General features: G+C 40.0%; 2 protein-coding genes across 6 annotated transcripts in view; both read right to left on the bottom strand.

The window, feature by feature from the left end:
• Window positions 1–22,193, bottom strand: part of cpne1 (copine I) — an 88,008-nt gene extending 65,815 nt beyond the window's left edge. For 2 of the 4 annotated variants that reach the window (XM_041204453.1, XM_041204450.1), the window contains exon 1: window positions 22,069–22,193. The gene's annotated coding sequence lies outside the window, so the exon portion shown is untranslated. Of the gene's footprint in view, window positions 1–6,145; window positions 6,253–17,375; window positions 17,473–22,068 lie in introns of those variants that run through there. The other 2 variants (XM_041204451.1, XM_041204452.1) reach the window with 2 other exon arrangements.
• On the bottom strand, window positions 791–22,183 carry rbm12 (RNA binding motif protein 12). Of its 2 annotated transcripts, XM_041204448.1 has the most exons (4): window positions 22,069–22,112; window positions 17,376–17,472; window positions 7,985–8,070; window positions 791–6,291 (listed from the first exon to the last, which is right to left on the bottom strand). In XM_041204448.1, exon 4 carries the CDS (start codon window positions 6,264–6,266, stop codon window positions 3,762–3,764), a length of 2,505 nt encoding a protein of 834 aa, XP_041060382.1. In that variant the 5' UTR covers window positions 6,267–6,291; window positions 7,985–8,070; window positions 17,376–17,472; window positions 22,069–22,112; the 3' UTR covers window positions 791–3,761. The 2 variants fall into 2 exon arrangements, with proteins under 2 accessions (XP_041060382.1, XP_041060383.1); XM_041204449.1 differs by lacking the exon at window positions 17,376–17,472 and having other exon boundaries at window positions 22,069–22,183.
• Window positions 22,194–26,004: the final 3,811 nt, after the last annotated feature.

The following is a 26,004-nucleotide window of genomic DNA, read 5'->3' as shown; positions in this document are numbered from 1 at the left end:
CATTAGATTCAAAATTTATCAGTTTGTTCACTTGTGATACATCTACTGAACAAAAGTAATTGCAAAACTGGTTCACCAGCATAAATCAATAATCTGATGATACAAGTGTAGTCAAGTGTCTCTGAGTTTCCTTTTCCCAAATAAATAAACTATTTCACAAGGTCATCTCTCTTAAATGAACATCACCTTTGCCAAAGCACTTGATTGTAATTTAAACCATTTGCGCACCATGATCAAAAATTCAAATACCACACGAGTCTTTATTTCATTATATTCCAACCTTGGACATTTCAGAATATCAAGATCATGAAAAAAGGAACCAATTTTTACAAGATTACCCTGATTTGTGAAACAGGGGTGCCTTCTGTGCTAACGTTGAATTGAGAAGTGAGTGAGAAACAGATGATGTTTGAGAAATACATAAAAACATTAGTTGCATTCAAAACCAATGCCCATTCTGCAGATGTACACAGTATACGTTAGCTGCAAAGCATAGAACTTGCCACAATACCAGCAATGCGTTTTTCGAAGTTGTACCATATATATTCCACAAATATAAATGCATTGGACCACTGACAAATGAATGTTCACACTGAAGCCATCAAACTGCTGGTGTACAGAAGGCCTACTGATTCTCTGAAGGAAAACACAGCATATTCCAAACCGTATATACAAAGTGATCGTACAATGTTGAGAGGTAGCACACCAGTGTTCTTATAGCAATGTCAAAATGGCAATGAGTAGGCAAAGTAAATCAGACACAAGCAATTTGGACAAGTCAGACAATGAGTTACTCTTGCCATTTTATGTATGCAGTTTAAAGGTCGTACAACAGAAACAGAACAAGACACTTGAGTTTCATGTAAATATTACGCACAACTTCTCTGAAAATTGAAGAAAGTAAATTGAGAATATACCACAAGGACAAGCCAGACAAAAATTCACTCATTCTCTTGATAACAGGAAGAATTCAGTCTAATACATATTCTTTAAAAAAAGTAACTGGGAGGGAAAGTCACCAATATTCTCCTGCAGTTAAAATCAAATCTAACCTAACCATTAATGGATCTTCTCTTTCGAAATCGCCACCTCTTTTCCAGAAATTGTAAGAGTAATGTAATTGGGGGCAAAAGCAAAACAAGCTTTGTACTCTTTTAGGGAGGACTAAGCATTGTAAAAGGTTTGGGGGGCTGGGGGGAGGAATAAATTAGTCTTAGCAAAGTGGAACTCCAAAAAAAGGGGAAAAATTTGAAATCATTTATGGAGACTTTCACTTTAAAAAAAAATCGGCTTGTATTGATTCTCCCAACTCAAAGAACCAGCAAAGTAAAATGATTTTTAACATGGAATATCACTGTCACAGCTGCTCATTGAAAATGCTGTTGTATAAAACATTAACTTGCTTCTGAAATAATGAGGTAAATTGCAAGTATAGATGATCAATGAGAAAAATCAGACAGATAACTGTGGTCCGCTCATCTATTTAAGTCAGTATTGGACAACTTTGTTCCCACCAGACCATTAGGTTCAGACATCAGGTGCACTACAATGTTCTTCACTGTTTCACACAAAACATAGAAAAACAAAAAAGACAGCCAACAAATTTGCCATTTGTCTGGCCTTTTTTAAAAAAAAGCAACACAACGTTTTACATCTAAACCTACAGGAGCTGTTTCCTTTATTCATCACGGAATGCATTTTATTGACAAAAAGCTGCAAAGATAATGGTGTATGTACAACTTGTTCTTTTACATCATGGTTCAGTTCAACATTTTGCCTACTGATCTCACCAAATAGATGTAAATGCAAAATTTATCAGTCTGCAAATTACAAAGGCGATCTTTAAATGCAACTGTGCCAATACAAAGACGCTTAATATGTTGCATCAGCAGATATCCTAGTCACACAAAGAACAATGCAGTTCTTACAATAGTTCTTACAAGTAGTTTATGTGGACTTCACACATCAGCCCACTGAGCAGACCTTGGGTTTAGACTGGAGTTGAATTTGGCTCAAGGGTCAACCATCAGGAGCTCGGAGTCACATGACAATTAAATATCACTGCCAAGTTGATTAAAAATAACCAGCTACTTTTGAGACCCAGTTTACGTGGGAGCTGAATCTAGGTTCTTGTGAATTGAGACCAATCTGTTCCAAATCCCTCCCCACTGCCTCCAGTATTAAGTAAACACTACTGGTACAGTAGTGTGGGATGGGAGTCCCAAAACTGAAAACCACAGGGATACAATATCCCAAGATGTACTGGGAACAGTTATGGATGCTCAGTAGACCAATAAAAGTCCTTCCTCACTATACAATGTAGTGTTGCATACGTTTCAGATCTCCTCAACATCATTTGGAAAAACACATCAAAAATTCAAATAAGCAATACGCATTGTTCTTTTTAGTTAAAAAAACAGCATCACACTTTTACTGATTCATTTTGTATCTTTTACAAAAAACTCACGGATATGATACAGTAGGATTATTGAGTTTTGGGTCATTAACAAGACTGTACAGCATTTCCCAGTACAGGGCACTGTCTACCCAGCGTATATTTGCTTACAAATACATTTCAAAATGCTAGTTACACTAAATTTCTACTAGCACTGCATGCTGGTATGAATACAATGAACTTTTCCCAGTGCCAGAGAAGAATACATTTGCAGCTAGCCTTTTTTTAAAAAAAAAAACACTGTTACAAGAATTCATTCAACCTTTGAATGAGTTTAGTTAGAGGGGACTTTTGTACACTTTTACAAACCAACAAGTAACAAAATTTTAGAAAAGTATTAATGCAGAAATTATACTAAGTGCGTCAGCATTAAAAGGTTGGTATTAGCCAAATCCTACAGCAAGAAATATATCTACTGGCAGCCTGTAGTGGTTAAAAATAATAAAAAAACAGTTCATCTGAACTGATTTCACCACTGTTGCAGCATCAATATGAACAGTGTGGGTACTAGCAGAACAATTAGGTAACTAGCATACAAATGAGCTCTATAAACATTTGAATGTCAAGCCTTGGGTCATACATTAACACAAGTTCGAATTGAACACAGAAGTGAAACAACCTAACCTGCAGTATGCTGTATATATACAGGGACTGGAGAGAATGGCTGCTCTCAAACTCAAAAGATTCAAAAAAACACACCATGCCCAGAACAAAAAGGGTCAACATGCACATTAAGAACTCAGTTTTCAATTTATTTGTACCCTCGTTCCTACTATTTTCACTGTGTCTAATGGCAGCTGACAATAACACCCAAGTGCACAAAATACTATAATTTACATCACTTAGAAAGAACTGTCCAACCTAGGTTTAGCTCTGATTTCATCATTTTCATATGCAGGGTTAGTTATCTGCAGTTACAGTTTAGTCGCCAGAGACAGAGTTTCTATCCACTTAACAATCAGGGCGCCAAAACTTAAAATGATTGCATTGTAACAAAGAAATATGGCTACATTAGCATCTAGTATGCATCTGTGCATAGGCTGTTTGCCTAGTGTATAAGTAAACTAACAGTTTCATGGATCTACACAAAAACATCCACTTCTGCTAGGTCTACACTAATCAGTGGTGTACAGTACTTACAATTTCCACTGGACACCTAAACATTTTCATCCGGTTCCAAATAATCTGGGTCAAAAAGTCAGCGCAAACACTTGCAAGTTTCAGGCCCGAGGTTCAGACAACCTCCATTTAAACAGCTGTGCTAAAGGCAAGCCAAAAAGCTACAGCCTTTGTTTAAAGTTTGGAATTATCCCAAGACTAGCTTCACTTTCCTTGATCCCATTGGTCTATCACTGAGATCAACAACAGCTGACATTGCTTCGTCGCAGGACTCAAAAGCAACCATTGCTTCACCTGTAGGCATGCCTTGTTCATTGAACTGCAGGCACACAGAGTCAGGAATCACACGGTAGCCATAAAAGAAATCCAAAATTTCATCCACAGATACTTTAAAGGGCAAATTCTGCACTTTAACCACTGTTGGGCTATTGGTATTTAAAGGGCCACCTCCAAAGCTTGGTTCAACCCCTGGTCCTGGAAAACTACCTACACTGCTGCTGCCAAAAACAGGCCCTCCCACTGGGCCATCACCAATACTGACACTGACCCCTGATCCAGGACCTGGTCCTGGTCCAAACATATTACTTGATCCACTGAAACTACTAACAGGGTTAAATGGTGGTACAGGGCCATTAAGATTACCTGAATTGCCACCTGGAGAAAAAATGCTGTCTCCTCCAACACTCGGGAGGAAAGGAGGATCAAGGCTCCCTTGGTTTGGATTCTTTTGACCTTTGGTTTGAAATGGTGGATTAGTCTCCATGTCTTGCTTTTGCTCAAGAGTGATTAGTTGCAGAAATGCATTGCGTCCATTTAATTTCTTGCGATGCAGTCGCTCAGCCTTCTGTGCCTCCTCTTCATTTAGGAATTGCACCAGTGCCTGCCCCAGCCCTTGACCATTAGAGTCAACAAGAATCTGGACACCATTTTCTGCTAGTCCAATACCTTCCAAAAACTGGAACACATCACTTTTCGTTACATTATAAGGAATATTCCATATATGACCACAGAGTTTTGGTGAACCAGACACTTCCTCAGTTTTCACAGTTACTTCTCTCTTCTGCTCATTTTGCACAAAGTTGTGTGTTCGCTTCTGAATAATTTCTAGCTTCTCTAACATGGCTTTTTTAGTGATTGGATGAACCTGGATGAAGCGACTGCCCATGTACTGCTTGTGGCGACACAATGCAGCTTGGTAATCAGTGGGAGTTTTAAATTCCACAAAGCCTTCACCTGTTGCTCTTCCATTTGGTCCATAGGCTATGTAGATGCTGTCCTCTATGAGTTCCAGTTTATTGAAAAATTCCATGATGTGTTTATTTTCAGCCTCGTATGGTAAGCCTTTCAAATAGACGCAGAACTCTTTCTCATGAGGGGAGCGTGATCGTGACCGTTCACGCCTGCTTGGAGATTCAGACCTAGATGTATGAAATGGAGGTAGGTTTTGTCCATAATGCCCAATGGTAGGTGGGGGACCCATGCTTTTGGGTGTATTAAAGCCAACCGTAGTATTCATCCACTGTCTCTCTGTTGCAGGGAACACATTGGCAAATCTCTGGCCCATCATCATTTTCCCATGACGTTTCAGAGCTTCAAAAGTGTCCGAGGGACTATAAAATTTCACCATTGCATCTCTGTTATTGCGACCCAAATGATCTTTCATCATGTGCACTGCATCAACACGAAGTCCATGAAAAAATTCCCTTACATCCGATTCCATTGCAGTGTATGGCATCCCATAAACATGGACATAGAGATCATCTGAATTAATTGGTGGTGGTCCTTTATTCATTGAACTATGGGAATTCATGGGGTGCAATGGATTCAATGAACCCAGGGGACCCATGTACATGGAACTTATGCTATTACTGATGCCCATTGCAGACCCAGAACCATTCATTCCACTGGGCCCAGAGCTTCCCAGAGGAAGAGCACTACCTGCGTTCATAGGCATGGGTGGTAAGCTTGGCATAGGAGGTAGAGGCGGCATGGGAGGGATAGGAGCAAGAGGTGCTATAGGAGGAAGGGGAGGCACTGGTGGCAAAATACCAATTGGAGGAATTGAAGGCATAGGTGGCAGTGATGGCATTGTAGGTAAAGGAGGAAGTGGTGGCAAAGGTGGTACAGAGTTTATTGTATTCAATGGCGGCATAGTGCTGGCCATTGTTGAACCCATGCTAAACCCAGGGCTGCTAAAAGTGGGATTGAGGCTTGAGGGTGTACTTCCCATGCTGGCAGCAGAAAAGGTGGGCACATTTTTATTGCCCATGCCTTCATGCAATGAGGAAGTTGTGGTAACCATAGTGGGAGTGTTTAAGTTAGGCATAGTAGTTGGTAAATTACCCCTTCCACTCATACCAGTATTGCTAGTTGGCCCTGGCCTGCTCGAGCCCCCTGGTGGCATATCCACATTACCGGTTTCAAAACGCCTACGGCTGAGCTCAATCATATTTTGCATTTCAGTTTTACTACTCAGTAGGAGTGACACTTTGGATCCTTTAATTGTACCCCCACCACGCATCATACCAAGCCGTGCATCTTCATCTGTGGAGAAAACGATGAAAGCCTCACCAAGTTCACCACCTACAATATGCACACCACCATCAGGAATGGTTAGTCCAGAGAAGAAGTGGCGGATATCCATGGTCCCCGCCACAATGGGGAGACCCTGCAAGCGGATGACCACGGCCATGCTGAGCCCAATCAATAACAACCACCTGCAGACGAGAAAGGCACGAACTACGTCAGACGTGTTAGAACAAAACCAGCCTAACCAGAAATGTAAAATGTACTTAGCATACAATATAAGCCATCACAGGAAAACCATCAATTTTTTTTGCATAGAGGACCAGTTTTAGGACAGATTTTTAAACAAACATTGCATTGAGTCCAAGTTGCATAAATGCAATATCCAAAACTTAATTGCACAGCAGTTTAATGAAGTAACCACAACAGTAATGCATTTCTCTTTACCACAACAAGTTGCATTTATACCAAAATAATAGAGCCCGAGGCACTTCACAGAAGGGTTTTCAGACAAAATATGACATGAGCCATGTTAGGACAGATGACCAAAACCTTGGTTGGTCAATGAGGTAGATTTGAAGTGTGTAACGGAGAAGAAAAAAAAAAAGAGGCTGATAGGTTCAGGAAGGGAATTCTGGAGTTTGGAGTCAAGGAAGCTGAGAGGTCAGCCATCAAATCAGGAGGCCTGAATCAGAAGAGCACAGAGCTGGAGGAATTAGAGATAGAAAGAGGAGGGAGACTTTGAAGCGATTTGAATACAAGGATGAGAATTTTTAAAAATTGAGGCATTGGCAGATCAGGAGCCAAATAGCTCAGCAAGCTCAGGGATAATGGGTGAATGAGGCTTAGTGAAGTTAGGATTTGGGAAGAGTTTTGGATGAGCTGAGGTTTATGGAGAATGCAAGGTGGGAGGCTGCCCTGGAGCATTGGAGGTGTCATATTTAGAGGTAAATAAGGCATACATGAACTGATTCAGGGTAGAAAAGGTGGTCAGATAGAGAGGATGTAAACAGCCTTAGTAGCCAGGAAGAGAAAGGAGACAGTGGCAGGGGAATGAAGTTTGTAGCAGCATCAAAAGACAATGGCTTTTGGTCTTCCCAATATTAAAGTGGAGGAAAGCTCTGCTCATCTAATACTGAATGTTGAATGAGCAGTGTGACAAATCAGAGACAACGGAGAAGTCGACAGAGGTTGTGAGGTATAATTGAATGGTGTCAGCATGCACATGGAATCTGATGCAATTTTGGAAGGTGTTTGTTTCAATGTCAAGCTTCCTTACAAATATGTTGCAATATGCAACATGAAATCGGAATGCAAAAGCAAGCAGCTACAATTCAGATTTTTCCCAGATTTCAAATCATTCTCAGCTTGTAAAGGATATCAGAATTTGGAATTGTTTTCAGACTCAAGACAACTACAGTAAGCAAACTCTTGTATTAAGTTTAGTTGATATATAAATCTTCTGGGTTTGTTTCTGTGCTCACTCTATGCTAATAGCCAATTCTGCAATTTTTGAAGACAAACATACTAGTGGTTCTAAAAACCCAATGCATTCGAATAACAATGTTGGGGTCAGAGATTAAAATTCAGTAGGTGAATCAAAAACACTTTTACAGCCTAAAACAGATTTGAGTCAAAGCGGTCAGCAATTTTTAAAAAAAATGTAACCAACTTCAGACACATGAGCAAATAAATTCGAGTGTAAAATACTATATTTAAACCAAAATAATCTACCAAACTGAAGAGCTAATGCCATTTTACTAAATACCAATTAAAATTGTAAATCTCAATGTTTCTGCTCAAAATTTGATAGCAACTAACATGGAGCCTATATAAATCTTTAAATTCTATATCTAAAACAACCTTTACAGAAGAGAATCTTACCTGTGACCAAAACAGAGGCGTTTCCCTTAAGAAGCTGAGGACACCAGCCAATCCTGTTGTCAACCAATTTAAACCAACTTTACAGACTGCAGAAAGAATAAACGGGATGACAAATCAATGTCTGCAATACGCAATGCAATCAGGCTCGTGCCGTGTACACAAATGTCTCCACATAAGACCGCATCTTGCAGAATCAGTACAAACTGAACATTTCAGAATTTCTCACAACTTCCCATGTTATACAGCATTAACTATCACTTCTCCCCTAGCTAAATATTAAAAGGGTGCTACAAATCCAAGACCATAATCACAAGTCTCCAGATCCAATCGAGGGAAGGAAAAGTACAGAAAAAGGAGGGCAGACTATTCAGCAAAAAAACCCCCAAGGTTCTTACCAAGTAAAACTTATGAAAAATGTTTCCCTGACAAGAGTTCACTCTTTGCTGGGGTGCAGCTCCAGGGATGCCTGGGGCCTTCCAGTATTTCACCCAAGTAGCCATGCTAGCACAAACAAGTGTTGCAAGTATTAGCAAGTTATTTAAATTTTGCACAAAGCCAAACTCAGTCCCACTATGGCCTAATGCACCATTCACACACAATTTCTAACAGGGACTGCTGGATAGCAGCCAGGAGCTGGAAACCAAAAAGGACTGCCCTTTCTAAGCCAATGATGGTGCCCCTATTGCTGCACTAGCTGAGATCAGCTAACTCACAGAAGATCAGGGATCAATTCTGGTACCTGCCTAGTTTGTATGGTTCAGCTATTTCTCACCAAGCTACAGGAACACAAATGATATTTATTTCCCAAAGGTCTTCTAATTTGAAGCAGTGAGGTTCGGCATTTGAATTTGGCAGGAGGCCACAAATAACTTGGGGTTTAGTCAATGGTTAAAAAAAATGTTCACGAAGGTGTTAAATTGGAAGACAACTGCCATCAAATTGTACAGGACAACTAGAGATGACAACAGCTGTGTTTTACCAAAGAGAAACACAGGCTTTCTGCAAAGTATAACCATTACCTATTTGGAAACATTACTGGCTATTATCTGACACTAATAATCTGTTTGCAATTCATTACTCTGCCATGAAAAACCTACACAAATTACTCCCAAGTTGAAAAACTTAGCTGTGAGATTTAAACTATAAATTTTCACATATATAAACTTACACCCTAAAAACACAATTGTGCATTTTAAACAGATACCAACATGTATCTAAAATGCTATTATTTTCTCGGAAATTCACTGGCCATGGCAGGGAGGAGTATGCTACAAACAATATTCACCTGATCTACAATGCCAATTTGCACCTATTTTATAACACAGGTCACTATTTTTCATGAAAATGTTATTTTGAAATATTTTGTTCAGTGATAAAAATCAAGAATTTATCTTAAATTATATAAGTCATGTGGAGCTCAAACGCTGAAGTCAACTTGAGTTCTTGCTACACGCTTATTTCACTGCAGCTTTTGCAGATTGTACTTGTCCTATGAATTCTTCAACAAGAAACTATCCAATTGATCAACAAAAATGTTTACCCAAAGCATAAACATTATATATTTATATAGTTGGAAATTTAAACTTTTGCAACTTGTTAAAATAATCTGATCACAGTGGAAGGCAGACAGATGTAGTTTTTTTTTAAGAGCAATTTTTACAGCTACCCATTTTTAAAAATAAAAATCTAGATATCTAGAATGGACAATCATTACCTGAAACAGGATCAAGCAAGTGAAATTTAAAATTATGAATTGGATTGGAAATTATGCACGATGGGTGACTGACTTAAGGTAACAATGACGATCAGATGAAATTTTAAATTCTAGCTCAGTGCTTTACTCCTTCAGTCAGACACTGATTAATGTAACTACTGTATCTTGTGTATAAAGTGTGCACTTCTTAGAGATCATTCAAAGGAGGCACACATGGCTTTCTGCCTGTGGCAGCACACTGTACAGTTAACATGTCCTAGCAAGAGATTTACTGAAATTTCCATTGGTCCAGGCTCACTCATTCCCAATGGCTCGTTGTGGAGAAATATTCTTTGCAACTAATAAGTCAGGTTTTGCTTCAAAGATTACAGTGGACATTCTCCGTCACTAATAACTGTAGACTCACAATGTGCACTGTTGGAGACATCATTCAGTTATAAAAAGGTAAATAGTGTGTAGTTTACAGAGGATATGCAGATCTGACAAACATGGCTTCTATTTGAAATGACCTGGAATGGCACTTTCCTTTTTCACATTACGTAGATTAAAAGTCCCCTACCTGGGTGCACGCTTATCTATAAAACCTCATCATCAAGTCTTTGCCACAATTGTGTGCCAAATTTCCACTCAAACTCCTACACCCACATTTATAATAGAAACTGCCAACTTTAACTTATCACTCTGTAATGACTCCTTCCCTCTAGTATTTGCACTATAGTATCTCAGTTTTACATCTTCCAACTCCTCAGCTTGGACTGCAAAGAAAATCTTCCTACAAATTTGATATCTGCACACTCTAGGCCAATTAATTACCATCCTCTAATCCAGATTCACCTGAAAACCTCAGTTGATGATAAGTATATGTTCATTCTATTAGTAATTCAACTAGTAATGGTACAATGTTAATTCTGCTCAAATATACTACCCTCTCCAAAAATCCTTAACACTCATGGTTTAAAAAAATGAGAAAATATGTGGTAACCAGTAGCTGACAGCTGTATTTACAAGTATATAGTTTAGTGTCTAGAGAATGTATTTCACTACAGGGCATTTTATTTCTATATTCACAGCAAAGTGACATTCTAACAATTCCCCATCCTCCCCCAAAAAAGACTGGTTAAAAAAGATTGATTAGAATAGGAACAGAGTTCTTCTGCTATTGGCAAATTAAAAGTTTAAAAAAAAATTGGAATGTGCATACTGAAAAAACTCAAGTAGATTATGGTTACTACTGAATAGTAAAGACCATCTGTAAAACTTCACAGGAAGTCAGCTACCACTCAGTATAGTCCAATGCAGTCCTGACCTAAATACAAGCTACTCTAATATACAATAGTGCATTTGTGATTTGAGTGCTTCATTTTGACTCACTGTGAGTCCCATGTAGATGTGGATCGAGTGATGCAACTCCTATTTGATTTATTAAAAATGGTTTGGTGCTTTCATTTCTGATTTATGAAGGAAATCAAATCTAAAGGATACAGATTTGATAAATGTTCAGACCCTGTCTTCAGATTGATCTGGAAATAAAAGCCCATCAAGTAGATTCCTGGAAACCAGTGTCAGTTCAGAAGAGAGCAGAATTTGCAATATCTACAATGCTTGATGCCACTGCTCATTACTTACACAGATTAGCCTTTTGGTTACAAATCCAGGAGGGATAACACACAAACCATATCTGAATAATAGTAGCGGCGTTACTGCATCCGTAACAGTACAAGCAAGCAACACATTATCACAACGAACTCTTGCATCACACCAATCCAGTCAAGCCTAGATTCCAAATACAACACTAGCTCAGATCACTGTCACAAGCCTATCAGTTTTTAGTGATGCTATGAAACAGCTGAAATCAAGGGCAGGGCTTGATACCAATTTGGTTTTATTTACAAATGTAAGACTTCTAAAAAATTGGAATAAATTTGGCAAAGAATCAGTTTAATGATAGGCTTCATTTTAATCCTCGAAAAAAAACTTAGATGAATTTATTGCAAACATATCAATATTCAACTGATCTATACATCTATAGCCAGCAGCTGTGGATTGAAAACAATAGATTAGATGCCTCAAGCTCTCAATATTGGCCATCTGCCTATGGCTTCTATAATAGCCCACATGTTCAAATGCTGATTGTTCCTCCGTATTGGTCATTTCACCCATCCGTTCCCAACTGCACAAAAATCTTAACTCCAAAGTCTAAAACAATTACCGCATCTGACAAAATTGAACTCTAACACATACAATATCAAGACACAGAATGCAAGATCAATTGTTATTTTTGAAGTTTTTTTTTAAGGAAAAACATGATCCAATGCATTTATTTTCTGGTGGGGGCAGCAATTACTGCCAAGTTTCCTCAGACTATCACTAGACTAATATTATAGGATTTCAGTAAAGCATCCACCCAAATTGTGGGAAGCACCCAGGGGTTCAACTACAGATTTTGTTTTCCCAAACATCCAGAGAATGGATTTCTGAGCTGTCAAATGTTTGGGTGAAGTACTCATTGCAGGGACATAATGAGAGCATTATACAAGATGATACTGGAAATTAAATCAGTCAGTTGTGTTAAATAATCAGAACACCACCAGATTTCCTAGTGAACCAAATACATGGGTAGAATCCAAGATATTTGATTCTTTAAAGGTCCATTATGCAAGATGTTCTTCCTAATACAAACACCCACTGAATAATTACGTACTACAGCACAACCAGACTAGCCAATCCATTTGCAGTTGAAGGCCTGTCATAGCAAAACATTATATGTAGTTGTTCCATTTCAAAGCATAACATATGGGTTATTTACAGTAATCACGCAATGGAATAAAACTACTGCATCTTAAGTGCAGGTTTGGCCATAAAACCAGCTTCTCCTTGTTTTTTTTTCCAGACTGCCAGCATTAAAACAAGCCTAACCAAGACAACACAGAAGAACGCATTATAAGTTCAAGCACTCTTATTTTCACTGCATCATTCCATATTTTTATTAGACTTAGCAAAGCTGAGCCTAAAATACAAAAATTGCTCCTTGTGAAGGCTAAGAAAACAAGAGAACTTACATTTATCTAGGACATCGCAATGAATGTTACAGCCAATGAAGTATGTTCTGAAGTGTAATCAATCACTATACTATTGTAAATGTAGGAAACACAGCAACCAATTTGTACAGAGAAAGATCCCATTAGATACTGACCAGACCACCTGGTTTAGCCACATTGCTGGAGGGGTAAATATTGTCCAAAACACCATGGAAAACTTCAGGTCAAGGGATTTTTTTTTTTTTACACACCCACCTGAGGGCAGACTAAGTTCATCTCATCTGATAGATAGCGCATCCGACAGTGCAACAGCACTCCCTCGTTACTGTACTGAAGTAACAGCCTAGATTGTGCACTCAAGCCACTGGAGTGGAGCTTGAACCCACAATCTTGTGGCTCAGACAAGCATGCTACCTACTGAGCCATGGCTGACACTAATCCTTCAACCAGTTAATGCCAAGTCGCATCACTTCTAGCCATGTCCAGTTAGTAAACAGCAGTACCATTAATCAAGAGAAATGCCAACTCTACTTCATGCAAGGAGATTTACACCAACTTCTGTTGGGAGAGACATTTTCAGGTCGGAATATCCATCCCATCAAATTGAACACAGCAGAGGCACAAGACAGAATTAAGGAAATAAAGTGAAAGTTTTCTCCCACAACAAATGTTGGTATTTGTACAATGATCAGCAGCAACCTCAACATGGTCCAACAAGCCTCCTTTGCTCAGAACAGACAACAGAATCATTGCCTAAGGAATAGGAAACCAAGTCCCCGTATCAGCTAATGCCAAACAAATTATTATGTGAGAAAAGCACAAAACAATCCCAACTCCAATTTCTGCCTCCATTCCTGGTCCCTGCTATTTACCATCTCACTATCACAACCCAAGCCAGAAACGTGCATTGTGAGGAATCATACATACCCTTTACTCAGCTGAACTGAAGTGCAAGTTGTGAAAGCACTGAACGAAGATACTGGCAAATTAGCTAGGCTGTGTGTTTGACACCAATGAAATGTAAAGTGGCCATATCAGTGGCCGTGGCAATGCACACTTCGAATTAGCTAAGCTCCCAAAAAGTGCACAATTAAACTAGGAACAGAGAAAGGTTTGAGATGACAAATACAAACATTTGCATATTTAAGCTCCGTAAATCACCAACATTTTGTTCCAAAGTAACTTGCTACACAACACAAATTCAACTTGAGCCACAAAATCAGCAATCACAGAACAGGGAATCTTTTCCTTAGAATCACGTGACAGAAGAAATAACCACCACTCGGAAAAGTTCCAAACCATATAGTGAAACTCCAATAGCATTGCCATTTATTGTAACAGAAGATAACCAACCAGAATACAGTACATACACCAAGCAACACAGAACATAAAGACAAAGCCATAAACCTTAAAATAAGCAACTCAAAAGAAAAACAAGTCATAATGGAACATTCTGGAGGAAGAAACTGACACTTGTAACTGCAGACTTAAAATGAGCTTGATATAATTTTAAATCAGATTGAGTTTAATGGCACCTTCCTTCGGGAATACACAAACATTAAAACACAACATTTAAACAAACCCTTGTTAAAAATTCAATAGTTTGAACAATCAAGCATACCCTTGCACAATTACCATGAAGTTCAACATATTATAAACCAGGAGACCTCCTGTACTATATAACTTTACTTCTTCAATACAGGTTATCTGAAATGTAATCAGGAAGAATATCATAACAATTGTGCATTTTCTCAAAGCAGCACAGACTGTAACAACATTGTTCACAGAAAGCAGATCTTGCAATTTTATCACCAGTACAGCAAGTAAAATGAAACTAACAATGCCACAAAATCTGCTTATTGAATAATCTTGTATTGCTTTATATATCATCTCAAAAACAAATCCATTAATGTGAACAAAGTTTATAAATTCCGAGCTCAAACAAAATTATGCTTCAACAGTCACTTGACTCGAAAATAACATTGCCCTGCCAAATACAGTCACCATCAAACATAAGGTCGGTTCATTTCAGATTGATTCCCATCAATCAAGATAACTGATTAAAGATTTGTTCCGCAACAGAGCAATATAAACAAGAATCTTTAGCCCTCATTTACAGAACACTGCAAATTAAAACATTTTTAATTCCACATTCTTTATTGCCGCAGTAATAAGGTTTGGGGAGCTGAAAGCACAGGCATGATCTCAGAGCTGCAAACAGTGTTTGTTACTGTTAAAAAAACAACGCTGATCATAAATAAATACATATGCATTTCAGACCAAAGCAAACACCACTGCTTTCACGATCATTTAGAACAGAAAAGGAAGATTTGCATTTATACAGCGCTTTTCATGACCAATGACATCTCAAAAACACTTTACAGCCAATGAAGTACTGTTTGAAGTGTAGTCACTGATGTAATGTGGGAAACATAGCTGAAAGCCAGGTCCTTGGGCAGTGATTATTAACAAGCTAGTTTCACACTCAAAACAATCCAGAAGCTTCTTAACCTCTTTGAGAACTAAGTGCTCTGCAGCTTTCAAAATGAACTCTTATACACAAGTTCTGAACATTTCTTATTTGAATGCTGAACATATGAACAGAGTACAGTGAGAATCAACTTATCTCCACTTAGAAATGCCACAATAATCTTTAAAAAAGGATAATTAAATGGATTACACACAAACATAGGATCTTTCTTTTGAATTCCCAGATATTTAAACAGATAGGAGGAACACTACAATGTTAAGCATGTCCGAGAAAACAAGTAACATTCATACCCAATGAAAAAACTAACCACACCAAACTCAATCCTGAGAATAAAAACATCAACTCAAAGGGCACAAATTTCATCTATATTTTCAAATCCTTTACATAATCAGGAAAAAAAATTGCCAACATTTATTCCCCATTCCTACACGGTTGGAAGTTGGTCACATGAAAGAATAGCTTGCTTTACTATTTCAGAAGACAGTTACAAATCAACCACGTTTGTGTGGGACTGAATTTGTATATACAATCACAATGGTTACCGCACCAGAGGCCATTTGTCCAGTCATGTCTGCATTAGTTCTCTGCAACCTAGCTAATCCCACTTGCCTGCCCCTTCACAATAGCACCCAACATTTTTTCCTCTTCAGGTACATACTCATCTGTTGGTAGCCCCTAGTTGCGTATGCCTTCACCACACACTCAGGTAAATTCTGGACCCTAACTACTTGCTGTGTAGAGAAGTTAATCCTCATGTCGTCTTTGGATCTTTTGATAATCACCTTAGTATCCTCTGGTTCCTCAACCCTCCCACCAATGGCAGCACTTTCTAATATACTGTCTAGACCCCTCATGATTTGAGCACTTCTATTAAATCTTCTCCATGAGCAATTCCAACTTCTCCAATTTATATATAGGGTCCGTTTGCACCTTCCACCAGGCTCATATAGTGAACACCCACCCCGGACTCCTGTTCTCTCTGTGCTGTGCTTTTTTACTGTTTTTTATGAGGTGCATAAGTTCACGAGGGACCAAGATAGGTCTTTCCTATCAATGCTATTTCCATTAGCAGAAAGAACAATAACCAGGGGCATAGGTTTAAAGTAATAGACAGATTAGAGGGGAGTTCAGCAATACTTTATTCCACCCAATGAGTGATGGAGGTCTGGAACTCTGCATGAAAACGTGGTAATGGTAGACACCCTCCACATTTAAAAAAACTCTTGGATATGAACCTGAGGTGCTGTAATCCATGGGGATGTGGACCAAGAGCTAGAAGGCACGATTAAACAAGTTAATGGCCCGAATAGCCTCCTTCTGTGCCCTAAATTTTTCTGTTTCTAGGTATGTTACTGAAGTCCTTCACCCTGGAACCAATCTCTTAAATCTTTTCAGCACCCTCTCTAAAGCCTTTGTTCCTTCCTAAATGTCTGAAGTAGATTAATGAACAAACTGTCAGCTTCATGGTTATATTTACTAACACCAAAGATCTGAAACCGAATTCAAAACCTCAAATCTCGGAGCACAGCCACGCTACACTATTGTTCCTCTAAAGCATTTATGATGGTCATTTGGATGTTAAAACAAAAAGGCAGAGATCCCTCCTACCAGGTGTTTTTAACAAAAAAAAGTGCAAGATGGCAGAGGTTTCTACCCTAGCTTGAAATAATAAAAGATCTTGTTCCATTCCTTCACCTGTTACAGCTCAAAGATATATAATATTGAGAATAAATCTCAATTTCAATTTCCAGCACTGGAACTAATGCATGGACTTTTCCAGCTGTCAAATGTTGTCCATTATGCACACATTTTAAGAAATTAATCTGACTGGCTAACAGATAACACAGATAATTTGAATTACATCCAATTGCATTTAAGTCTATGGGTTGGCGTCAGATCGGTTTTCACAACGAGTGAGTGGTTTCTTCCAGAAAATATCAGGAGAAATTAGTGAATGAAATGAATTGGAAAATTAAGGATTCACTTTTTGGAAAACATACATTATATATTTTATAGCAACCTTTCTACATTACAAAGCCAAGACCTTGCGTCAACAGCAGTTAAAGAACAATGTATCTCATATCAGTCAGATCTTGCATAACCACATTACCAAAGCATAACATTCAGTCCAAATAGTACTGCACGTACCTCGTCTATCTTTTCAAAGCCACTTGCCAGCAATTTAGAAAGCAGAATTGGAGTAAAATAATTCATGGGCTCAGGATTACATGCCTAAAAAAGAAGGCTGAATGGGAAAAATTTAACAAAAAGTTTACATCAGAATTCCAAACAAGTCTCACATAAATCATTCTGTCCAATATTGACAGTTTATCATTGTCACTTTAGAATATTAAAAAATAGAAGTACAAAGAGAAAGTTTACATGCTAAAGAGAAATACCATCTGGCATAAATGTTGATTAATTTTTATATAAAGTAAAAGTGGTTAAGCGTTTTATTTCACTTAAAGAAAATACTAATGCCTTCACCCACTTTCAAAAGTTTTGGCGAACTTTGCACACACAAGGTTTCGTTCAGTAAACCGTCATTTTAGGTTTTTTTTGTGGGGGGGGGGGGGGGGGGGCGGTGAAAATAACTGTGGTAAACAGAAATATCCCAGACTACAATTTCCTAAAATGCACCACCTGCCTGGACAGCGAGATCATGAAATCACCTCATAATGAACATTACTACTACAGAACTGCAACTCCCACAACTGAGCAGCCTGCTGACTCTCTCATGGAAAGAGTGGGCACTTGGGCATGACAATAAAAGCCATGGAGATGTATTACAGTCAAGTCAGTGCATTTAGCAAGCAAAGGAGAAAACTGGAAAGGGAACACAGGATGGGATGCAGACTGAAACTTGCTCTGCACTGCCCCAGTCAACATTTCTTACGAGAGTATGAACATTTCTACTGACAACAAAATCCACTTTCAAAGCACACAATAGCTCAAAACAAAGTAAACTTAATCAGACTATTTATAATTCCATAAATAAGCACACTATAGCTTAAGCATTTAGTTTATTTTAGTGACTGTTTTAAATTCATCCATAAACACTGGAAAATTCTGCGCAGAATAAACATTTCCCCAGCAATCACAATAACACCAATGGAACAGGTGAGCCACAATAACCAATTAAAACAGCACTTGCAGTTGCAATACAAAAGCAAGGTTAAAACCAAGTTTTTTTTAAAGTGGTCAGTGGTTAGGTCTTTAAAAGCCATGTCACTCTTAGCCCCGCGAAGCCTAACTTGTTTGAACTCCAAGTTGATCATTGGTTTTAAAAACCTACATTTGTTTTGATGCTACTCAAGTATAAAACTGACACTTTGGGATCCAACAGGCAATAAGGCTGACCAGAATGCAGAAATCATTTATCCAATAAGTTTCTTATTAGCCACACTATCCATTCTAAAGTTTCAGTTTAAGAGTAATTCTGTGCTCTGGATTCATAATCCCCATCAACATGATTGAGATTGGTTTACTCAGCATTTTGAACATCAGAGGAAAGAGAAGATCTGGTCCCATTAACCTGGTCAAGATTAAGTCCTATTTTAGGAAAAAGGATGTTTTAATCTGTACTTTCCCCTTTAAATTTCCAATATAAAATAAATTTAGTTCCTAAAGCTGCAGAGATGGGAGAGAGAAAAGAACAGAACCTAACTCCATTTCACATACATATATGCATACAGTTCTGAGACCAGCACACAACTCAACACTCTCAGCTCCTAAAATCACAGAAATTCAAACACAGGTCATTCAGCCCATCATGCCTGTGCCACTTCCACTTTGGAGTTACCTCCTCTAATCAATGTCTGTGCTCTCTGTATCCTTTGTTTTTCTTCAAGTGTTTACATAATTCTATTTTCAGAGACTCTGACTAACCGCATTTCAATGGCTCTCTGCAATAAAACTTTACAGATTACAGCAGCTGTATCTGTGGGCAGGGAATAGAATTATACCATAGACTTCATCATTTCTTCTTGTAACTAAATTTGTAGAGATCTGGAGAATTTCTGATACATATCATATCCAATGGCTCCACATACCGCTCCTGGACCACTCCTGCACTAGTAATCATGGTTAGAATATCTGACAAGAGGAGCAGAGTGTGCAGGCTAGCAGAGAGGAAAAAAAAACCTGGAGAAAGATCAAACAATGCTGAACCTTTAATAGTTTAGCACAAGGGCTTTCCTGGTAGCTCATCAAGTTTATTTAGCAACTACTGTACCAAGCAGATCAAGAAAGTGGCAAAATCTTTGTTAAGGAGGTGGCTGGAGTTAGGCAAATAAGATTTCTGCTCCTGGAAGTCTGTGCTTTAGGATAATCAGGTGAACAAAGATTCAAGTTCAGATGGAGCTCAAATAACCCGCTGACACTCAACAGATGTGTGTAAATTATGGTCACCTGTGTAAGGCAGCAGTGGGTGAGTCTGTCTGTGGAGACATAGCCAGAGGGGATTAGCACATTCAGTAGAGTTGGGAAGAAAAATTGATAGAGAAAATAAATTGGCACAGTAGGATGGCTAAAATGTTAAAATATTTTACACTAAAAAAGGGCAGTAAATTATAGGCAATGTTAGATATTACTACAATTAATTATCCTTTAATTTTGCCTGTTCCCTGTGAAGCATTTATTCTGAAATCAGCAGCACAGAAACAGGAGCTTGTGTAACAGGCTGATCCCTCCAAAATCCATGTTTGCTACAAGATCAGGGAATTTTAAAATCTTTCACAGATTAAAGGCTTCTAAAAAAATCACTTAATCACTGAAGTTTATTCTATATTTTCTCAATAAGTGCATCTCCTCACACTTGGTTTTTAAATATTTCTAAAATTTTCAAATGTTTTTGTTTCTCCAAGTTGAAGTTTCATACAATACAAAGCCCAGGATCTTAGGTAATTAATTTTAAAAGATGCTTAAAGAGCTTGTTACAGCCCTCCAAATACCTTGTTAGTTTGCACCAGCTAGGATTTGCCAGGAATTAATTGTAACCTCCAATACTTTCAAAATGATTATTTATCTATTGATTTCTTCCAAAACGCACACTATTGGATGGGGATGCAGAATGCTAAGTGTTTAGAATTAAGAGGAAACGTTCCCACATCTATTTAAAATTCGACCAACAAAAATTATCACCGATGATTCCAAACTAACACCAGAGTCTGCATAAGGCTACTGGGAAGCCAAATTGTTACCAAGACTCACCCTTTGGTTGCAGTCTCTATACTGGGACGTACCTATTTGGTGAACATCACAAACAACTGTGCCTGTACCAATCTGTGACTTCTACATCACGCACCCGCGTTCAAAATAAACACAGCCTGTAGTAGTGTTACTGGCTCTGCTCTCATTTCCAATAGCGATGGACCCGAATTGGAGCAGTTCCAGGGGGTGTAAACAAAAAAAAGGCAGTCACTGATGTACTTTAGCACATATGGCTCATTAAGAATCAAAATTCATGTCACTAACTAAAAACCAACCCATCACTGCCTCCTTTTACATATTAAAAATCTTTTGTTTACAAAAGCAGTCCAAGTACATATTAGAAAAATAATGCTTAAAACTGGAACCTTACGCCTCAATCACATCCTGCAAAGTGCATGAAAACAGGGTTACAAATGTGTTCATAAGGAACTTTAATGTGTTTCATACACAACTGCATAACACAATCAAAAGTAGAGACTAAACATAGCTAAATTATAATCAAGTCAAAACTGCTCCAGGGACAAGCTGATGTGACAAAGGTACACATTCTAACAAGGTTTCACAACAAGCAACGCAAACAAACCAGACTTGGCTGACATCCATTTTACAGCAAGGCCCTAAATGAAAAACATAAAACGTTAAAGGTACAAGTAGTATGTAGACCAATACAAAAAAAAGTCAAAAAGGTAACACAATCCAATCAGTCTGATAAAAACAAGTATAATACACATCAACTGCCTTCCTTTTGAATCATACATTCCTTCTGCTCAAATTTAATTCTTTATACTTCAAGATGTTTGAAAAAAGCACCAATAAAAAAAAAACAATCTAACTTTTTCTACACTCAAACCCATTTAACAAAAGAAGTCTCTATTCTGAATGCACCATAATCCATCACATACAGGTCACTGAAAGGGATTCATTACATGAGATGGCAAAACATTTGCAGCTTTTCAAAACGTGCAGTATCCACAAAAACGAAACCAGTAAATACCTGCTGATTATTTTGAGACATAAAGTCTGGATCTTGAACAGTTAAAAAAAAAGAAATGGCCAATGTATTAATTTGCCTTCAGGAATAAAAAGTATGTGGTTGGTGCTGAAATCCTCCTTTTCGATGTTAGAATCAGATATATAAATACCACTGGCTGGTATATGTCAAAATAGAGCCCCCAGAGCTTTTCCTGAGGGATTGGACAGTAGCTGTGTGCCCTGGGCAGTGGGAGGACTCCCAGGATCTTTCAATGGCCCCCGAGTAGTCCCTCTTGCTACGCATGCACACTCTTTGTCTGCTCCCAAGGCGCGCACAAAGCGCCGTCTCCCCCTCACAAGAGGCCGAGGCCGCCGCGGTATAAACCACCTGAACTTCAACTAAAACCGATTAACTGTACAATCCAAAACCGCGGGTGAGCAAGGCGATCAAGCCCCGGAGGAGGAGGAGGCGGCAGCGGCGGTAGCGGATGAGAGGCCTACCCGGGGCCGGCTGTCGGCCGCGGGGCGGCCTAGCTGCTCCGGCCGCCAAACTCCGAGCGCCGAGGGGCCAGCGGAAGCGGCAATTTACTGACAGATAACACAACCCACGCCGGCCCCCCCGCACGGCCGCAGGAAGTCGAGTGACCGATGCCCTTACCGGTGACACGGGGACAAAAAGGATAAACTAGGGGCGGGTCTGAGGGTTTAAGCGAGCGGACGCGCTGCTGCTCTCCCGCTCGTTTCCTCACTCGGCAAACATGGCGGCGCGGCGCCTGGCCCCGCCCATGGACTTGGCGTCAACACCACCCTGGCCCCGCCCATCGACTTGGCGTCAACACCAGCCTGGCCCCGCCCACTGACTGGCATCGTCCCTGGCCCCGCCGCCGCCATGACGTCACAGCTCCGTGACGTCATCGCAGCACCATGACGTCATTGCACCACCAGCCGGTCGGGTGGGGTGTTGTTGGAGATGGCGGTGAATGGTATGGTAATGTTGGGTCGGACCACCCCCTCGATCGCCCGCTGCCTGGACCTGTTAGTGGCCAACTTGGCCAAGCCCAGGAGCAGGCTCACGAGGAGGTCCCCCCTCCGCACCGGGTGTCCGTAGATCAGGAGCGTGGGACTGAAGTGCAAACAGAACAGTAACAAAAGGTTTTTCAGATAATTGTAAAGGGAGTGCAGCCTGCAACACCCTATGTAAACGTGGTCCACGGACTCCACAAAAAGGGCAGGTATCCTGGGAATCTGTGACCCCATACGTTCTGCGATTACAGAGGACTGCTGCACGCAACACCCTCCATCCCAGGTCCCCGATGGAAAGCGGGAGGACACCTCCGTAGAGGGCCCATCAACTGCGTTTAATTATTTGCGGGTACTGGGAATTCACAGGCACCCCCGTCCCCTATAAACAGAGACAGACTAAAGCTGTGGTCGTTGGATTACAAGTTATCTAACTCCACAAAACAAAAGTGTGTAAAGGTTGCTCCAGTTCTAGCCTCCAGCTACTGATTTTCTGGAACAGAATATTCTCTCCCCCAACGGCCCCCCCCCCCCCCCCCCCCCCCAAATAAAAACAGTATCAATTTACACTGGTATGTGCACTGGTGATAGATGTACATTGGTGACACGCAGGTCTACCTCACCACCACCTCTACCTCAACCCCTCCGCTGTCTCTGAATTGTCAGACTGCCCGTCCAATAACCTGTACAGGATGCACATCAACTATATATCAGAAAGAACAAAGCTATTATCTTCAGTAACGAGCACAAACTCTGCTCCCCAGCCACAGACTCAATTTCCCCCCCACCCCACCGCACTGATGGCCCCTTGGGTCTCATCCAAAAAACAGGATGAAGTAAATGGAATGGGTAGAGTTTTGTGCAAAGTAGAAACACCAGGACAAAGTAGTAGGGACACCTGTTTCTGTGCTGTCTTTTTGATATATTTGCCCCAGTGTCACAAGGGTGGCAGGACAGGTTAACAAAATATTTTAATATAGTATATGGAATCTTGGACGTTATAAATGAAGTCAGAGAGTACAAAAATCAGGAAGCTTTGTGAAACCATATAAAATACTAGTTCAGGCCCAGCTGTCCAATTCTGGGCATCAGACTTATGATGCACAAGAAGGCTTTGTAGAGGGTGCAGAGGAGGTTTACTAGAATGGCTGTAAGGATGAGGGACTTCAGTTACGTGGATAGATTGGAGATGGTGGGGCTGCTCTCCTTGGAGCAGAGAAGGCTAAGAGGAATTTTGATATATTTCTTTAAAGTCATGAAGGGGTTTGATAGAGAAAATAAGGGAAAAAACTTTCTGCCAGCAGGATTGTCGATAACCAGAGATTTAAGGGGGATTGGCAGAAGATCCAGAGGCAAGATGAATTTTTTATGCAGAGCGTGGTAAAGATTTGGAATATATAGCCTGATAGAGTGATGGAAGCAAATTCAATAGTGGCTTCCTAAATCATAACCAATTTCTTGACTTCACGCTTTAAATAATTAATGCATTAAAAAATCAGATAATTGGATATATTGATGAGAACAAGATGTTTCTTTCTAATTAAATTTCTGTGGCAATAAGCTGCTGCAAATCAGCCTCACTAAGGAGATATCGACAAACTGGAGCTCTGAGCAATAATCTAATATATAACATTTACACAAAAAAGGTCATCTCTCCAACAGTGAGCCCCTTCTTTCAGCTGCACATGGCTTTTATCACTACTGGTTTTCGAGTTGCTTAGCAAGTTAAATTAATTAGGGTCATTATCAATCAAGGGCTCTTCCAATAACCATACCTTCTCAAGAATTCAAGTAGAGCAATCAAGTGTTTACAAGAGAATTAGGAAGCCCAAGAGATGTAAATAGATAGCAAGAGCTTGCGTTTTTTTTAGTATTTTTCACAGCCTCAGGACATCACAATGTGCTTTACAGCTTCACACTAGAATGCTGTTTTGGGCTGCATTAGAGTGCTTCAGTTGCAGTTTGGTGAGGGAAGGAATTTTACGGGTTAATTTCTACCTAAAGTCTAATCTTTCTTTAATTTAGCAACTCACAAAAAGTTGGGCTTTGGATTGGGAGAAGGTGGGTTTTAGTCCAGCTTTAAAACTGGGGTTACAGAGGCTCTACTTGCAGCTACAGCTAGTAAATTAGTTAACTGGCTCAAACAGGTTTTCAGAAGCTAGATTCAGGCAGCATAAAAGCAAACCATCTTCAGTACTGCTTTTGTCCACACTGGAGTGCTGTTTTGGGCTGCATTAGAATGAGTCAGCTGGAGTTTGGTGAGAGAGGGAATTCACTGAAGAGGAAAGGAGGTGATCCTTTCATTTTCTACCTTTCCTCAGTGATAAGAGTGATGGCCTTGGTGAGTGGGGTAAGTATTTCTTCTGTCCTTAATATTCTCTAAACTAGAGGAAGTAAAAGTAAAGGGAGTGATTTAACGGTAAATCGTGGTAGGGCAGCTCGGCCAAGTGGTATGCTCCTCCTGTGTGATTTGGGAAGACAGGGACACTTCCAGTGTCCAGGGCAACCATGTGTATAGGAAGTGTCTCCTGCTGCAGCTACTCCAAATGCATATTTTGGAGTTGGAACTGCACTTGGAGCCACTGTGGAACATCCGCAGGGATGAGATCTTCATGGATAGCACGTACAGTGAGGTGGTCACACTGCAGGTCAAGAATGTGCAGGCAGAAAGGGAGTGGGCAAGCACCAGACAGAGTAAAAGCACTAGGCAGGTAGTGCAGGACTCTGGGTTCATCTCCCTCTGCAACAGCTTTTCCACTTTGGATGCTGCTGAGGAAGATGGTTTCTCAGGGAAATGCAGCAAGAGCCAAGTCCGTGGTGCCATGAGTATCTCAGTTGCACAGCGAGGGAGGGGGTTGTGGAAGAGTGGGAGAGCAATAGTGATGGGGGATTCTATCATCAGGGGAACAGATAGACCTTTCTGCAGCCACAGACATGACACCAGGATTGTATGTTGCCTCCCTGGAGCCAGGGTCAAGGATGTCAATGAGCGGCTGCAGGACATTCTGAAGGGGCAGGGTGAATAACCAGAGGCTATGGTCTATATCGGTACCAAAGACATAGGTAAAAAGAGGGATGAGGTCCTGAAAGTAGAATATAGGGGGCTAGGAAATAAATTAAAAAGCAGGACTTCCAAGGTAGTAATCTCAGGATTACTCCCAGTGCCATGTGCTAGCAAGTTCAAGAACAGGAGAATAGACAACTTGAATGCGTGGCAGGAGAGATGGTGCAGGAGGGAGGGATTTAGACCCTTGAGGAATTGGGACTGATTCTGGGGAAGATGAGACCTGTACAAGCTGGACGGGTTGCACCCCAGCAGGACTGGGACCAATACCCCCACAGGGGTATTCGCTAGTACTGTGGGGGAGGGCTTAAGCTAGATTGGCAGGGGGCTGGGAACCTGAGCTAGGAGAGGCAAGAAAGGGAAACAAAGATAGGAATGAAAGACAGAAAAGTAGAAAGCAAAAGTGGAAGGCAAAGGAAACAAGCGACAGCAGAAAATAGGGCCATAGTACAAAAAAAGGGTAAAAATGTTAAAAAGACAAGTCTAAAGGCACTGCCTTTGAATGCATGG

The sequence above is a fragment of the Carcharodon carcharias genome, chromosome 14 (assembly GCF_017639515.1).
Source record: "Carcharodon carcharias isolate sCarCar2 chromosome 14, sCarCar2.pri, whole genome shotgun sequence".
Taxonomy (NCBI): domain Eukaryota; kingdom Metazoa; phylum Chordata; class Chondrichthyes; order Lamniformes; family Lamnidae; genus Carcharodon; species Carcharodon carcharias.
Note: the sequence above shows the minus strand (reverse complement) of the source record. Positions and strands in the feature narration are given on the sequence as shown.

Bases quoted from the DNA above. Each gene is read 5' to 3' on its own strand.
- rbm12 (XM_041204449.1), bottom strand. From the start codon at position 6,266: ATGGCCGTGGTCATCCGCTTGCAGGGTCTCCCCATTGTGGCGGGGACC.